The sequence below is a fragment of the Arachis duranensis genome, chromosome 5 (assembly GCF_000817695.3).
Source record: "Arachis duranensis cultivar V14167 chromosome 5, aradu.V14167.gnm2.J7QH, whole genome shotgun sequence".
NCBI lineage: Eukaryota > Viridiplantae > Streptophyta > Magnoliopsida > Fabales > Fabaceae > Arachis > Arachis duranensis.
Window position 1 is genome coordinate 97,825,761 of NC_029776.3, and position 16,532 is coordinate 97,842,292.

The 16,532-nt window shown below is 40.2% G+C and overlaps 2 protein-coding genes and 1 pseudogene across 2 annotated transcripts in view; 1 reads left to right on the plus strand and 2 right to left on the minus strand.

Annotated features, from left to right (window-relative positions):
• Positions 1-2,662: 2,662 nt before the first annotated feature.
• On the minus strand, positions 2,663-3,665 carry LOC107490739 (uncharacterized). The gene is made up of 2 exons (XM_016111546.1): positions 3,562-3,665; positions 2,663-3,359 (listed from the first exon to the last, which is right to left on the minus strand). The coding sequence occupies exons 1-2, from the start codon at positions 3,663-3,665 to the stop codon at positions 2,663-2,665; spliced, it is 801 nt and encodes a 266-aa protein (XP_015967032.1).
• Positions 3,666-4,844: 1,179 nt separating this feature from the next.
• Positions 4,845-11,190, minus strand: LOC107490740 (uncharacterized; annotated as a pseudogene).
• A 922-nt stretch (positions 11,191-12,112) lies between these two features.
• LOC107490791 (proteasome subunit beta type-3-A) overlaps positions 12,113-16,532 on the plus strand; it is a 5,230-nt gene continuing 810 nt past the window's right edge. Inside the window, exons 1-5 of the mRNA XM_016111598.2 lie at positions 12,113-12,392; positions 12,492-12,599; positions 13,272-13,361; positions 14,475-14,559; positions 15,714-15,808. Of these exons, the coding sequence (XP_015967084.1) occupies positions 12,205-12,392; positions 12,492-12,599; positions 13,272-13,361; positions 14,475-14,559; positions 15,714-15,808 (566 nt within the window). The 5' untranslated portion in view covers positions 12,113-12,204. The remainder of the gene's footprint in view (positions 12,393-12,491; positions 12,600-13,271; positions 13,362-14,474; positions 14,560-15,713; positions 15,809-16,532) is intronic.

The following is a 16,532-nucleotide window of genomic DNA, read 5'->3' on the forward strand; positions in this document are numbered from 1 at the left end:
CGTTGCATGCTTTGCATCGATGCAAGATGAGTGTGCATCGATGCAAACCTTAAAGAATGGCTTAAAATCACTTCAAAATACTTAGGATTGATCTCAAACTTGTTGGAGTCAATTCCTATGCTTTTGTACCTTTGAAAACAAGTTTTTAAACTATTTGGCTAGCATCGAATTGCAAGATGTGCATCAAAACATTTTGTGAGTGTGTGTTGAGAGATTTAGCAATTGGTTCTTAACAAGAAGTTACCTAAGTCCTAAGACACTATACTTGTCTTCAAATGTTGTGGACTTGAGTTTCTTGTTGTTGTTGTGCTGCTTTCAACTCTTCATTCCTCAACGTTGAATGTTGGTTGATCTTTCAATCATGCTTGTTCATTCAAGTTGATTGTTGGTTTGTCTTTCATGTCGTTTGTTGGTTTGTCATTCATCAAAACCTATGAATACAAACTTCACATACAAGCAACATGATTTACAATAGTTTTTTGGGATTTTCTCCAAATCATCATACTTCATCACACAAAATATATGTGAACACAATATGCCATCACTATCCCACATCTTACGCTCGCACTCAATCTTTCGGTCATTCAGATCATATAAAACGTTGAATACCCTGTTCGGGTTACCCATTTTACAAAATCTTACACAATGGTCATGTTGATGCTCACCCTTTCCTGAAACAATAGCATCGCAATACCTTTGATTTGCTTCTTAACCTCCCTAGAAACAACTCTTGTATATAACTTCGGTGCAGACAACTCTATTGCATCTAATACGGTAGTTAACACTAGCGTGTAATAAGTACAGTAAAATTGTGTAGTAACCTCATTGTTCCGATAGTCTTTTATGACCCTATCCAAGTTGTGAACTAGTTCAAGAATGCTATTGGTTGACTTTAGAAATGCTTTAATGAAAGAATTGACTGTTTCACATCTTGACATTGTCTTATATCCGGCACAAAAAGTCTCCCTTAAATAGATCATTGCCCAACTCTTTTTAATGTCATACGTCAATTGCACCCACGTATTTTTGCCCAGATTGAGAAACTCGACGGATGTCTTCAAATATCTCTCGAACTCGTCAACATCAAAGTTTGCATAGATAGCCTTCTTAAATACTTGCCGAAATTCAATTTCCTTTACCTGTTGGATATAATTTTTCTCCAGATGCCATGCACATAGTCGATGCTTGGCAGAAGGCATCATCTCCGCAATGTCAGCGTGCATTGCCTTATCACCATCCGTGATAACGAGGTTCGAATTTTTTTTTGTCCAATAGCATCCAAAAAATTTAAAAAAGTCCACCTATAAGTACGGACCTCCTCGTCCTGCAGCCAGGCAAATCCAAAAATGTAAGTTTACTTACGACGATTCATCCTGGAGAACACCACCAAAGATTTCTTGTACTTGTTCGCATGATACGTCGCATCAAATGCAAGGACATCACCAAACAACTCATAATAGAATTTCATGATACCGTCCACCCAGGATAAGTTACCCAACTGATTATTTATAATTTTTGCTGCGTCGCCGTCCAAGATTCGTGTTCGTCGTTGACGGTGAACATAGTTGTACAAATCCCTTTTGGTAAACCGAAGCATGTCGTAATATCTTTTATATTTATTTAAATTTTTATTTTTATAAATTTAAGAAATAAACAAAAATATTTTTATTAATCATAAAATAAATTTTCTATTTATAATTATATAATATTTATTAATATTAAATTTTTTAACGCATACTTAAAAAATGTAATAGTTACCAACTAACTAACAAATTATTAAAACAAAAAGTAATAATTGATTTAGTATAAAAATAAAAATGCAAAGAAAATATAAAATTATGTATAATTATTTAATTATGGTCAGATTAAATGATTTAATCAGTTACTTGGTGATTAAATTAGTAACCATTAATTTTTAATATTCTAATTGGATCAATTACCAATTTAATTTTGATAATTATATGATGATAAAAAAAGAAATAAAAACAATAAAAATGAGAAATAATTCAATCATACTGTATACATACAAAAAATCAATAATACATTATGATTAACTTAATTAATTTTTATTGTATTCGTAATAATTTGAATATTAATTATCATATAATATCGCTAAGACCATCTTCAGTAGGGAACTCATCCCAGTTTCTGTTTATGCCCCACCTGTCATAAAAAGTAACTCCACATCAGCTTTTGCGTCATAAACAGTAAATAGGAACTCAAAGCATCTCTCTCTTCTCCATTAGAAGGAACTAACTTTAGTTCCTGTTGTGGTCCCACTTAATTAATTAATTAAAATACTTGTAATTAATGTAATTAATTTTTTTAAATAATGTAATTTAAATATTTAAATTTAAAAATAATTCACTATTAAAAGATATTAATATTAAATAAATTCATATATAACAATAATACACAATAGATAATTCGGGATTACACTAATTTGTAAAATTACTTAATACAAAGAAAAACATAATTAAACTCTATAGTTGACGACAAGCATTGTGAAATTGCCATATGTGTTCAATCAAGTCCTCCTTCAATTGTCTATGCTGCTGCCTATTTCGAAGTTGGACATTTCTTTGGAGAAATTGATGGTATGGTGCAAAATCTTCCTCTCCCAGCTAAGGTTGTGATAAGCCATTTTCAACATCATCATACTCTAAGCCTTGAGCAAAATTTCCTGTATAACTGTCTCTTTCATCCTCACAATCATATTATGCAATATAATACAAGCTTTCATTATGTTGGCAAACTTTTTCTTTTCCCAAAAACGAGCTGGACCATGTATAATTGCAAAGCGTGCTTGCAACACTCTGAATGCTCGTTCCACATCTTTTCTTTGCCCTTCTTGGTATTGTGCAAATAACTTGCGTTTCTCACCTTGTGGCTTTGAGATTGATTTGACAAATGTGGCCCATTCAGGATAAATACCATCTGCTAAATAGTATCCCATTGTATAATTATTACCATTAATAGTATAATTTACCTCCAGAGCACGGTCATTTAGAATATCATCAAACACTGGAGAACGATCTAACACGTTGATATCATTATTTGAACCAGAAACTCTAAAGAACGCATGCCATATCCAAAGGTCTGAAGATGCTACGCCATATGCTAACATCCGTATCGCAGCGGTACATTTCTGAAGTGGCGACAAGCCTCTTCTTCCAGTTGCATCAACCCCCTGTTGGAAATACGGATAGACGTTTGAGAGAGCGTCTACTATCCGAAGGAACACATCTCTTCTCATTCGAAATCTCCATCGGAAAATGTTAGCATTATACACTGGTTCATCTGCAAAGTAATCTTGGAAAAGGCGATCATGTCCTGCTTCTCGATCTCTGTTGATCCATCTGCAAAGTAATCGGAAAATGTCAGCATTATACAACCGATGATTTTCTTTCGGTAAAATCTTCAGACATCTGTGCTTTTCCCTTACCTCTTCGCTTGCTCTTTTTTTTATCCTTGTGGGCGAACGGGAGAGTCCACACCGGGTTCGTCAGCCAACGGTGTTTCTGGGTTTGATGAGGATGAGTATGCTCCAGTTGCACTAACCTTGGTTCTCTTTGAGCCGCCACTCTGTGTAGGGAGTTGGCTTCTCCATTTTTGTTCCAACCGAAGCATGTTCCAATGCCTCTCAAAAGTGAACTTTTGACCATAATTTGTGGAATAAAGTTTATAAGCCAACTCCTTTATATCATCAGCGTTCGAACCACTCCTTATGTTTCGACTAGCTTGATCGTAGCAATCAGCAAATTGTGCAACAACCTTGTTGATCTTATACCATCGTTTCTTACATGCAACTACCCCCTTGTCATGTCGGTGCAAAATTCTACACAGTAGCTATGAATTCGACTCCAAAATGTTTCCCCCTTTTGATCGGTACCAACTACAAGGTCAATTGAAACATTTAACCACGCACTGATCAACATCTCATCCTCTTTCCAATGCCAGTGTTGAATACTATCTTGCCTCCGATCTTCAATATCATCATCATTGAGGTCGATAGCATCTAATCCACGAGGGTTGGCAAAATCGGAATATTGCGAATTTGGACTAGATTGTATAGGAGTCTGAGAGGATGGGTTAGAAGAGCCACTAACACCAGATGTGTTATGTCTTGATGCACTAAATTGAGTTAGAAACGGCAAGAAAATTGGAGTAACATTTCCGATAGAGGGGTTAAATATGGATGAAAATGGAAAATGGGGGTGTTTGTGAATTTTGATTTTGCGGTTGGAATATAGGAAACTGATTATTATAAGGAGCTTAAAAATTAAAATTAGAAAGATTTTGTGGATTTGGATTTTGAAATGTATTTGGTAGTGTGAAGTTTTGATTTGGAACTTGAGTGTTTGAGGTCTGAGATTGTTGGGTATTTGGAATTTGAGGAAAGTTTTGTAAGTAATTGAAGAAAGAGTTGAGTTGGTTTGGATCCATTTTTTCGAACAAAAAATAATAGTAGTAGAACTTTGATTTTGTAAACTTGGAAGAAGATGAGGAAGAGTAGTAGAGAGTGTGAGAATAGAAGTGTATCTAAGTGGTATATATAGAGTAACAAAATATTAATTTATTAATAATAACAGTAACATAGTAACGGCTAGTTTCTAACGGCTAATTTTACAACGGCTAGTTTAGCAATGACTAATTTTAATAATATGGTTACGATTTTAAATTTTAAAAATAAAATTAACCAACCCAACCAAAAATTATTTTGTAAGGTGTAAAAATTAAATTTATTTTTTAATGTAAGTAAATTTAATTAATTATAATTTAATATAATAATATAAATAATATTTAATATTAATTATAATATAAATAATTAAAATCGAACCAATTCAGTTCGAAATAGGGTCAGAATTGATTGAAGATAATTCGAACCAAGGTGGTTCGAACTCAAGATGCACATAATTCGAACCATGCTAGTTCGAATTATACATAGGAAAGCGTTGCATGTAATTCGAACCAAACCGGTTCGATTTAAGGAGAAGTAATTCGAACCAACCTAGTTCGAATTACTCATGAATCAGCTATATAAGGAGTTCGAATCAGCCTCATTCGAACCATTCTTTCCTTCCCCTACCCCACCAAATCCCAGAGAAAACGACCCAGATTCTCTCCGAGGAAGACCTGAACGGAATACTCTGTTGAATGGGGGACGATCCAGCACGGTTATATCGCTTGGACGGAGTCACTCATATAGCCGGGGTCATCAACGAGGAGGTTAGTACAGATATAACTTCATGGTAGTGGTATTTGTGAGTTAGTGGTTTTGCATGCGGTTTTAGTGGCGGTTCATGTTAGACGGTGCTTTAGTTGGTGGTTTATGTATGTGGTTTCTATTAGTGGTTTATTGTAGCGATTTATGTTAGTGGTTTACGTTAGTTGTTTTATGTTGGTTGTTTTATGTTGGTGGTTTAGTTGGTGGTTTAGTTGGTGGTTTATGTTAGTTGTTTTATGTTAGTGGTTTGTGTTAGTTGTTTTATGTTAGTTGTTTTATGTTAGCTGTTTTTAAGTTGGTGGTTTATGTTAGCTGTTTTATGTTAGTGGTTTGTGTTAGTTGTTTTGTGTTAGTTGTTTTATGTTAGCTGTTTTTAAGTTGGTGGTTTATGTTAGCTGTTTTATGTTAGTGGTTTGTGTTAGTTGTTTTATGTTAGCTGTTTTATGTTAAAGGTTTGACTTATGCTATTTTATGTTAATGGTTTTACTTATGCTGTTTTATGTTAGCGGTTCTAGTTAAGCTCTTTTATTTTAGTGGTTTAGTTGCGTGATTTATGGTAGTTGTTTTGCATGTGGTTCTCGTTCATCGATTTTTATGCGGTCTTATTTAGTATGATGTTTTCTTGGTGAGTTATCGATTTCGTTATGTTTGTCATTGGTTATGAATCTAGTTATAACAATGCGGTGAATGTCATGTGCAGCCACAGTGATGCATAAGAAGCATGCGGCGGCAGTAGGGCATGCGACTAGATGACAGATACGTTCCGTACTTGCAGATGGCAGGTCTATACCATCTTGCAAGGCTAAACGATAGATCGTTCCGGTTAGACGAGGCCCTTGTCAGTGCATTTGTCGAGCGATGGCGTCCGGAGATGCACACCTTCCATATGCCGTTCGGAGAGTGCACGATCACACTTCAGGACGTGGCATACCAGTTGGGGTTGCCAGTGGACGGGCGTTACGTTAGCGGCTGCCTATCAGAGTTCCATTTATACATCCCGGGTGGCCGTCCAGCCTGGGTGTGGTTCCAGGAGCTGCTTGGAGTGGTACCTCCTCCCAGCTAGGTTCAGAAGTACGCAGTGAACTGCAGCTGGTTTCAGGAGATTTTTGGTGAGTGCCCTGATGGAGCAGATGACGAGACTGTGCGGCGATATGCCCGTGCGTACATCATGATGTTGTTGGATACGCAGCTGTTTGGGGTCAAGTCTGGCAACCGCATACACATCAGATGGCTTCCCTACGTAGCCAGGCTGGAGCAGATGGGTATCTATAGCTGGGGTTCTGCAGCACTGACATGGTTGTACCGGTGCATGTGCCGAGTGGCGAACAGACATGTGGTCAAGTTAGCGGGACCACTTCAGCTACTTCAGTCTTGGATCTTTTGGCGATTTCCTCGGTTTAGGCCTTCTGGATATGAGATGTTCAGCTGGCCATTGGCTTCGAAGTACTTTACTCAGCCTTCTCTATTTCATTTTAATATAAATAAATGCATGTTTATTAATAATGTATTAGAAACCCTAAACACACATTTAAGTTGCCATAAGACACATGTATGATGCAGGTGGTCAGGATACAATGCTTCCAGTAGCGAGAAGGGTCCTAGAGTGGAGATGTGGAGGCTGAGGATAGACCGGTTACAGCACGGGGAGGTGAGTACGCTACTTAATAAGTTTCTTTATTTAACCAAACTTTATGAGTTGGCCTGACAATGGAGAGTTCTCCGTGCAGTTTATCTGGATGCCGTACACCACTCCCGATGTACTTCAGGTTGTGCATGCAGAGGTTTTGGAGCCTCGGCATATGGCGTTGTGGCGGTCAGTGACGTCGCTGATCTACTTTGCCGTCATAGAGTGGCATCAGATAGATAGGGTTATTCCGCAGTTCGGAGGGGTGCAGCCCCCTCCAAATCCCGCACTGAACATCGACTTTCTGATGTCGAAGGACGGCAGAGGCGGCGATCGATGGTTTCCGTACGATTTTCAGAAGTAGGAGTCCCGTGCAGACACAGTGCTGAGGTTTGATGTTGTTGCCGACCCTGGACCATCGCATTTGTTTCTCGAGTGGTGGAATCAGCATGGAAAGAGGTTCTTGTCTCCGAATATGCAGTTGGGGGATCCGAGAGCCGTTCCTATTCCAGTTGAGGCCTCACAGCGAGGTGCCGGGCGAGTTCCTGACATGGATCGTCCTGAAGACGTGCCTGACAGGCGCAGGGTTGAGAGGAGAGCTTGTGTGGGCACACGACGGAGCCAGCGTGAGTGGAGGTGGCTTGATGCGACCATAGACGATGATGACCATGCTGGTGCGGCTAGAGGCGGACGACGAGGCCAGGGAGGGAGACGGAGAGGGCGTGGTGCCGACGACGATGACGACGATCAGCATGGTTCGGTGGGCGGGGATGGTGCAGGGGTTGTTGCAGTTGGTGGTGTTAGTACCTACGATGGCGGACATGGAGGAGAGTGGTATGGGTCATGTATGGGTGATGGGGCTAAGCCTGGTGACACTGGACTTGGCCTGTGTCTCTTGGGGATTACTTCGTTGGTGTACCCGCCCATGACCAGCCTCAGCAGGAGGGTACCCCTTGGGTTTTTCCGGGATCACAGTGGTCAGATTTCCTTGCCTCAGATACGCTTGATGCGGACTTCGGGGGTCCACAGTTTCGAGCGGACATTACCGCCATCATGCAGGAGGACGTGCAGGCCCGGAGGCGTGGTGAGACCTCAGGCACTCAGGCACCCTTAGACGTTGATCTGAACGAGCCTCCTACGGCATCTGTTGGTGATCATTTTGGTTTGGGAGGCACCCCACCATCTGCCTACGCTGCTGCATCAGAGTCTGTTGCCGGGCCGTCTGCGGCAGCCTCCCATTTTACGCCACCTGCACAGCCTGGCCCTGATGAGGACGCGGATGAGATCGAGGATGAGGAGCCGTTTATCCGCAGAGGTCAGCGGGCACGGGTACCCCGTCGTTGCGGTACGGGCTCGCATCTGTTTAGATGAGTCATGTATCATGTATTTTGTTCCGTAGGGTTTATTCATGTATCACAGACATTGTACTTTTCTTGTTATTTTAGAGCGGTTTTCCTTTGTTGTTTGTTCATCAAATTGTACTTTGAAAACGGGTGTTTACCGGATTTATCAGTGACTATATATAATCATTGCATCATATAACAGTCTAATATGTACATTTATTTATTAAATTTTGCATTTAGGGTACTTGTAGCAAGACTCAAAGTGATACATAACATATTCATTACTTAACGCAGCATGCTGAATACATGAAAGTAAAAAAATCAACAATAAAACTTAACTAAAATAAGTACTACCGCTAAGAACATGGCTATTAATGGCCCCCAGTGTGAGACGATCCACCTAACTGTGGACAACTCCGACGTGTGTGTCCGGGTTGGCGACATAGGCCACATCTCTTTGGACGGTTTGGATCTGCCTCGTCCATATTTGTTCGTATCCTGGTGGACCTCGGATGACCCTCTCTCGCACGCCTCTTGTCAGGGTCCGCTATCACAGTGGGCCCGTCGTATGGTGGCCAGAAACCCTCTGGAATCGGAGGGGTGAATCCCATCCGATACACACTGAATACCGAACTAATCTTATACACGCTGTGAACATAAGTGGTCCAGTTTACCCGTGAGTAGGCACAACATGCAAGTGCGTGCGGACATGGGAAATGAAGCACCTGGAAGTACCCGCAGTCACATGTTCGAGCGGCAAGCGATACTCTGTAGCTACCCAATGAGAAGGAACCAGTCGGAGTGGTTTCGGCAACGGTGAACTCGGAATTATCCCTATCATACAAAGTCACCGTGAAGCACCTCGCCGTCTTCATGTTGGCCTCAATACACTTGGCCAAGTGCTGACTGAATTGTTGTCCGGTTCCCATCTGGGCCTCAGCCTCTCTCCCCTTGCGAACAAAAAGTTCCGCAAGCCTTCCATATGTTGCCTTCAGCAGCGAGGATACAGGTAGGTTTCTGACACCCTTGAGGATTGAGTTCACACACTCGGAGATATTCGTCGTCATGTGACCGAATCTCCGACCCTCGTCACGATGTTGAGTCCACAAGGAATAATCAATCCGGTTCGCCCACTCACACATCGCCGGGTCTTTAGACCGCAGAATATCAAACCAGTAATCAAACTCAACCTCGGTCTTGGCATACGCCGCATTCACAAGAAGCCTTCGTGTGTCTTTGCCCTTGAAGGTGAGGGCAAATTTAGCAGCTACGTGTCGAATGCAGAATGCACGGTATGCAGATGGAGGTAACCAACCTCCGTCAGGAGCCTCAAGCGCAGCTTTGATGCCGTTATGCCTGTCTGATATAACCAGCAGACCCGGTTGTGGTGTCACGTGCTGACGAAGGTGGGAGAGAAAGAATGCCCAAGACTCAGCATTCTCACCCTCTACTAGTGCGAATGCAACAGGTAGAATGTTGGAGTTCCCGTCCTGTGCAATTGCGATGAGCAACGTTCCCCCGTACTTGTCATACAGATGGGTGCCGTCGATCCTGATTAGTGGCTTGCAATGACAGAATGCCTCGATGCACGGTGGAAACGTCCAGAAAAGTCTGGGAAAATAAGCTTGAGACTCGTCTACCTGTCCTCCAACTCAAACGGGGCTAGTCCTTAGGACTGCAACAGTACCAGGCATCGTCAACTGGACTCCCAACACCCACCTGGACAGCTCGTTGTATGACTCATCCCAGTCACCGTAGATGAGGGCAACAGCCTTCTGCTTCGCCATCCAGACCCTCCTGTAAGTCGGCCTAAACCCAAAGTGTGCTGTCGTGGCATTCAGTAGCACCTTGATGCTGACAGATGCATCCGCCCTAACCATTGGCATAATGAACGCCGATATCACATGGTAATCCAAACTCATGTGGTCACTCGAGATGGAGGTGGCAAGACAAGTGTGAGGTCCATTGTATCGTTTGACCTCCCAAATGCCCTTACGCTGCCGGAGACTCAGTCGAATCAACCAGGTGCACCCATTCCCAAACTCAGAACACTTGCCCACATACTGGCGATAATCAGACTCGACTACCTTGTACTGTACCCCTTGCCGGATGCTGTAAGTCTTCACACTTAATAGGGCCTGATCTTTATCCTGAAATTGCTGACAGACCTAGAACTCTGTCAGACCAGCAGTCCCTCCTGCATCTCTAGCTCCGAATCCAACAGAGTGCCTAGAAATACCCTCCTGCCTCATGGCATCCAAGTCCAAAGAGGAAAAATGTGGTGGATACTGCTGTGTGCCAGAGCTAGAATCACCTACCACCAATGCAGGCTCACTCGCTCCAATATCATCGCCGCTGTCGTCGTCAATCATATCCGGCTCGACGTCATCCTCCTCTGCATCACCCAACAATCCGTCTCCAATGCTAAGCGGTGCAACGCCCAGTAAAGGGTTCGGCAGATTCTCCCTTGAACCTACCTCGTCGCCTACGCTGCCATTGAGATCCACAGCAAAAGACGGGGAGGCGACAGCTTGGACCACTGGCTCATACACAGGGACAGAGGAAGAACCAACGGCAGGCCTGGAACTAGAACCGGCTGCCGTGGCTAAATTGGTGGTATTCCGGTTCGAACCCCCTGAGCTGGATACCACATCAACCAGCTTTGCCAACAATTCTGGTGTCCTCACCTCGGGAAACTGCCGCCGACAAAGAAACATGACTTGCAAGTCCTCGTCACTACCAATCGTGAAACAATCATACTTCACGGTATCCTGGAGAACCGTGATTGGAATGCGATAGAAAAACTTCTTAACCCGCTTCGCACCTTCCAGACCAAGTTTCATCAGTACATATCTAACAAGGTCATCATAACTCGTCGCAAGAGTCATGACAATACAGAGAGGATCCCTATCTGTGAACTTCACGCCGGAATGACTTTTTCTCTTAATGGTTCCTCTATGGTGAACCAAAACAACAAAACTCTCATCACTAGCCATCATACACCCTCTAATGAGAGCAACTCACGTTTACAACCATATATATACAGCTCCGTCTCCCACTAATTCGAACCACCTTAGTTCGAACTAGTCTTTGTGTAATTCGAACCAGCCTGGTTCGAATGACATTAACCAGTGTCTCTCTCTATAATTCAAACTGTCTCGGTTCGATTTATTAACTTCTCTCTTCTAGTAATTCGAATTGCCTTGGTTCGAATTACTTGCTTATGCAGTTCGAACCACTGTGGTTCGATTTATATTAATATATGCTTTGGCTGATTCCTGAAACCACTTTCAGTTTGGCTGATATCCGTAATTTTCAGTGAGGGTTGACTTATTACGATTTTTTGCCCTATATATAACGTTAATATGTATGATGTATATGAAGTATACTATATGTAACGGTTCAATACATATATATATATATATATATATAAAGTATTAATTTTATTAATAAAATATCATTTTTTTTGAAAGAGACAAAGTCCCTCTGAGCAGGACTTCTCTTGCTCCGAAATTTGTGAAGGAACTTATTATTTATTTGCTCCAACGGTAGATCCTCCCTTTTTACTGACACACAGTAAATGAGGTTCAAAATTTTTGAACCGTTGGAGTTGCTCTAAAGATCCATGCCAGTTGCCAAATGTTTGGAGCTGCATTAACTTCAAAATTCCCACCATTGGAGCATTGGGGGAGCAGCAGGAGGCTTCTTTGACGCTCAAGGTGAACGATGGTGAACCGTGGACGCGCGGGTCTAGCAGTTCATCCAGTTCGCATTGAATCGGACGGTTTTCAACTAATTTGAGTGGACTGGTTTAAGTGCACGTCCGGCTTAATCTAAAATTGAACCGAACAGGCCGGTCTTATACTGATAACCAGAACATTGGCCTCCTAACTTATTTCATCGTGGCTTGATCCCAAAGAAAAGCACTTTTTAAAACATAAAAAAACTCGCGAGCCGCAACATCTCAGTGTCTCCCTTCTCTTCGTTATTCTTGGTTGCTCAAAGTTAAAATGTCGATCTTCGAGTACAACGGGAGTGCCCTAGTGGCTATGGTTGGCAAGAACTGCTTTGCCATCGCCAGCGATCGGAGGCTCGGTGTCCAGCTTCAAACCATAGCCACCGATTTCCAAAGGATCTCCAAGATACACGACAAACTCTTCATCGGTCTCTCTGGCCTCGCCACCGATGCCCAAACTCTGTACGTGCCAATGCATTTCTCTCTTCTTTCTTTAATCAATTAATTTAAAGTTTTCATTTTGTTTTTGTTTTGGTTTGATTTTGTTTGCTTTGCTTGTAGGTACCAGCGGCTGGTTTTCAGGCACAAACTGTATCAGCTTAGGGAAGAGAGGGATATGAAGCCCGAAACCTTTGCTAGCTTGGTCTCTGCCCTTCTTTATGAGAAAAGGTAAATGCAATTTTAATTTTAGATCTGTTTTGAAGCAAGGTTTATTTAATGTTTTTTAGGGTTTTAACAAATTGGGGTTTTGAACAAAAATTTGCGTAACACCTTGAGAAACTTCACCCAATTTTAGGATAGCAATTTGACCCCCGAAATAGAGGGAAGCTAATGGGAAGCCAGGAAATAGGAATTACACTGGCATAGTCTTTTATTTACTAATTTCACTGGTATTCATAACTAATGTCCGTTCCACTATGGTGATGCTGCTTATTGCTGCCTAATTGAATAAAAGTCACTTGGGGGCTGTTAATAAGTTATGAATGAGTCTAGTTAAAACCCATGGTAGAGAAAAACTATAGGACACCTTTTATAGTTAATGTCATATTGAGGAAGTCCTCATCCTTAGTTCTCTTCACTCTGTTACATTAAATATGATTGTCACCATTAAGCTATGAACTTTGTGAATAAGTGATGAATTTATCTTAAGCTCAGTGTGCTTTTTTTGAGTTCCAATTTATGTTTTTTCAGAATATTTGCAGCGGATCATTCTTGTATCTTTACAACCATAGCATTTTGGAGCTTTGCCACTATTTTCTAATCTGGATTAACAACTATGATGTTAATAAACACAGTAGCTTGAAATTCTTAATCAAACCATACATGGTTTTGCCTTTTCAGGTTTGGTCCATACTTTTGCCAGCCTGTAATTGCTGGCTTAGGAGATGAGGATAAACCATTCATTTGCACAATGGATTCAATTGGAGCAAAGTAAGTTAAATTATTTCAAATTATCCATCATTTCTTGGCTTTGTAGGTCCATGCAATAATTTTTTTGCACAATTACTTGTTATTAGTACCTTTCAGAAGCCAAATACATTGTCTGAAGCCAAATTTCTTCTTTGGAAAATTTGATATCTTGTAATGTAATTGGATGGAAGCATAGGGTCATGATCACCTGCAAATGTGACTGTTTTAGAAATATTTTATTCTTGAAGGTTTCTAAAGCCTAATAATCAACAGTTTTGATCTAGATTGAAAACGTTAAAAAGCACATGCATCAAAGATTATATCTAGATGTGTTACAAATTACTACCTCCATAGAGAAGACTTGCTCGCAATGTTGCCATTTGATCTTTGTCTTGAACTCCCACGACTATTCTCAAGCTTCAACAGATTATGGTTTTATCTATTAGGGTCGAATTCAGAGACACATGGGGGAGTATAACTCTAAAAAATGTGCTGTCCATGCAATTGTTTGGTGTATTTAGTTGGAGTATAACTCTAATCTCTAATAGAGCCTTTTGGACAAGTAGGTCTTGTGGGATTGATTATAGATTATGTGTCGTGTCTACCAGCCGCAAGACACATAATCTAATTAGAGGTATCTCTATATTTGATAGTAAACATTTCAGAGCCTTGCTGTTTTATATCTTTGTGTATAAGCTAGTTGGTTTTTGTGATTTTCACATTAATATATACATATGCTATCTTCATATGAGAATTTTTCAAAATTTTTAGGATGGCTAGTGTCCCCACTCCTCACCACTCTTCCTAAAATCTGTACCTGGTATCAAGTACCTTTGATAGCCAAGCATTAAATTTTGATTTGAATCTCTCCCCCTGCCTACCTCCCTTGTCCCTCTCTAGTGCTCATCCTCCGTCTACTATGTCCTGTAATATGCAATATTTAAAGTTTTTTTTATTTAATTTTTGAGGTGATTTTTTGTTAGTCATGTCCGTTCTTCCTTTTAATTATGAAATAGTATGACTGTTATATGACTTTATTTTGAGCTATCTGTATGAAATAGTATGACTGTTATATGACTTTATTTTGAGCTATCTGTATGTGATGCTAAAAGCATTGCCATCTCTTATATGCAGGGAGCTTGCTAAGGATTTTGTTGTTGCTGGCACTGCCTCTGAATCTCTATATGGTGCTTGCGAGTCAATGTTTAAGCCTGACATGGTGTGTCCGCAAGTTTAACTTGTTTTTTCTTTTATGTGACCCTTTTCTTTGTCTCCTGTGGTTGTTTTGTGCACTATGTAGTCATGCCTATTTTTTTTATTTTGTGGGTAGTGCTTTAGTAGGAAATGTTTGTTTTCAACTTATTTATCCTGAACGTCACTTTTTAACTTAAAAAGAGAAATCATTTTCCAGATACTTGATAAATAAACTTCTTAACCAGGATTTGGAAAAAACGTTTTCATTTTTGTTTTTTTCTTTCCTACTGGATAGATTCTTAAAATAGTAGCCTCTTAGAAAAATTAGTTTTCAACTTTTTCAATTATACAGAAGGTCGTAGTTGTAGCATCGCTTTTTCAGAAGCTGAAACAAATAAACTTTAAAATTCTATAAATGAAAATCACTGGAAAAGAAAACTCTAAATGGGCATATGCAAACTATGACATTTTAAATAGTATAGTTCCTTGTAGTAGATTGAAAAATCAATCATGTGTCTTTTACATTATAGTGCATCATAGATCATAGTTATAGATTAAGCTTAAGTGTGAACGTGTAGACGAAGGATGAAATCATCATAGGTTGTAAAATTGAATACTGCCAAATTAGTTGATGACTTGAACTTGAAGCAGATGATGTGGAAGGTCATGCTAGGAGCGGTGTTTTATAATCAGATATTTATATATGGTAGCATGTGTTCAAACTTAAATGATAAATCCAAGACCAAAATTTTCAATGTTTTATGTTATGTGATACAACCATTTTGCATTTATTCAATGAGGATATTTTGTCGTTCAATTGAAAAACACAATGCACAGCAAGTGAATTCACAATGGCATTTTCTTCATATGAGAAGTTTGTCTAAATAAATTATAAAATAGTGTTGCATCTGTAAGTCTGTAACTGTGTAACAATGTCAAACAAACTAGTTATCTAGTTACAAAAACATGACACCAATTTTGCAATAAGATGATATCCAGAAGTTTGATGGTGGAATACAAACAGAAAAATCCATTTAATAGTGGCACAATTTAGTTTCAGAAATCAGACTGTTGCACATTGTAAAACTTTTGATTTAGCTTCAGGTATTTCTTATATCTTATTCTATATATTATTTTTTGAAGATAAGATCTTTTTTTCCCCTCTGTACCATCATACAGGAACCAGAAGAATTGTTTGAGACTATCTCTCAAGCTCTGCTGTCATCAGTAGATCGTGATTGTTTAAGTGGCTGGGGTGGACATGTCTATGTTGTGTGAGTTTGGAATTTTCATTTATAGTAACTTGGTCTTGAGATCTTTACATTAGTTGTCAATCTTGGTTCTAAGTAATTGCAAGACTTTCTATGATTCTTACCATTATACTAGCCATTATATATGTCATGGGGGGTTCGGCTATATTTTTACGTTGGTTGCCGAAGACCTAACACAACCCTCCTCCTTTATCCGGGCTTGGGACCGGCTATGTACCGCAAGTGTAACATAGGCGGAGTTGTGGGGGAGGGGGTTGTTTTAAATTGGCCCATTAACTTTCGTGCTTTTCAGTTTATCGTCTTATTAAAAGGGGACGTCATTGGCTTTCATGACATGTCATATTATGAAATGGTTTAGTGACAATTCACATACAGGATTGACAAATGTAATGGAGGATTAGAGTGGTCGACAGATGAGAAGGTTTTGCACTAAACTGCAAAAATAAAAATAAGGGATCAAATTAACAGAAAAGAAAGGCCCCAGGGGGAGGGGGATTGCATTTTTGCTACACAAAACACGCCTACAAAAGCATATTCTTAGTTCGGTTTCATGAATCGTTGAGGAATTATATGATTAACGGTTCTGTTTTGTCCTTTCACCTTTGCAATTGTTGATGAAAGTGGTACGAATGGGCTGGCTTCTGATATGATATTGGGTCATGTGGTTTATATAGCCGATGCCACTTAGTGGTATAAGGCTTAAATGTTTTTATGGGTGGGCATGGGA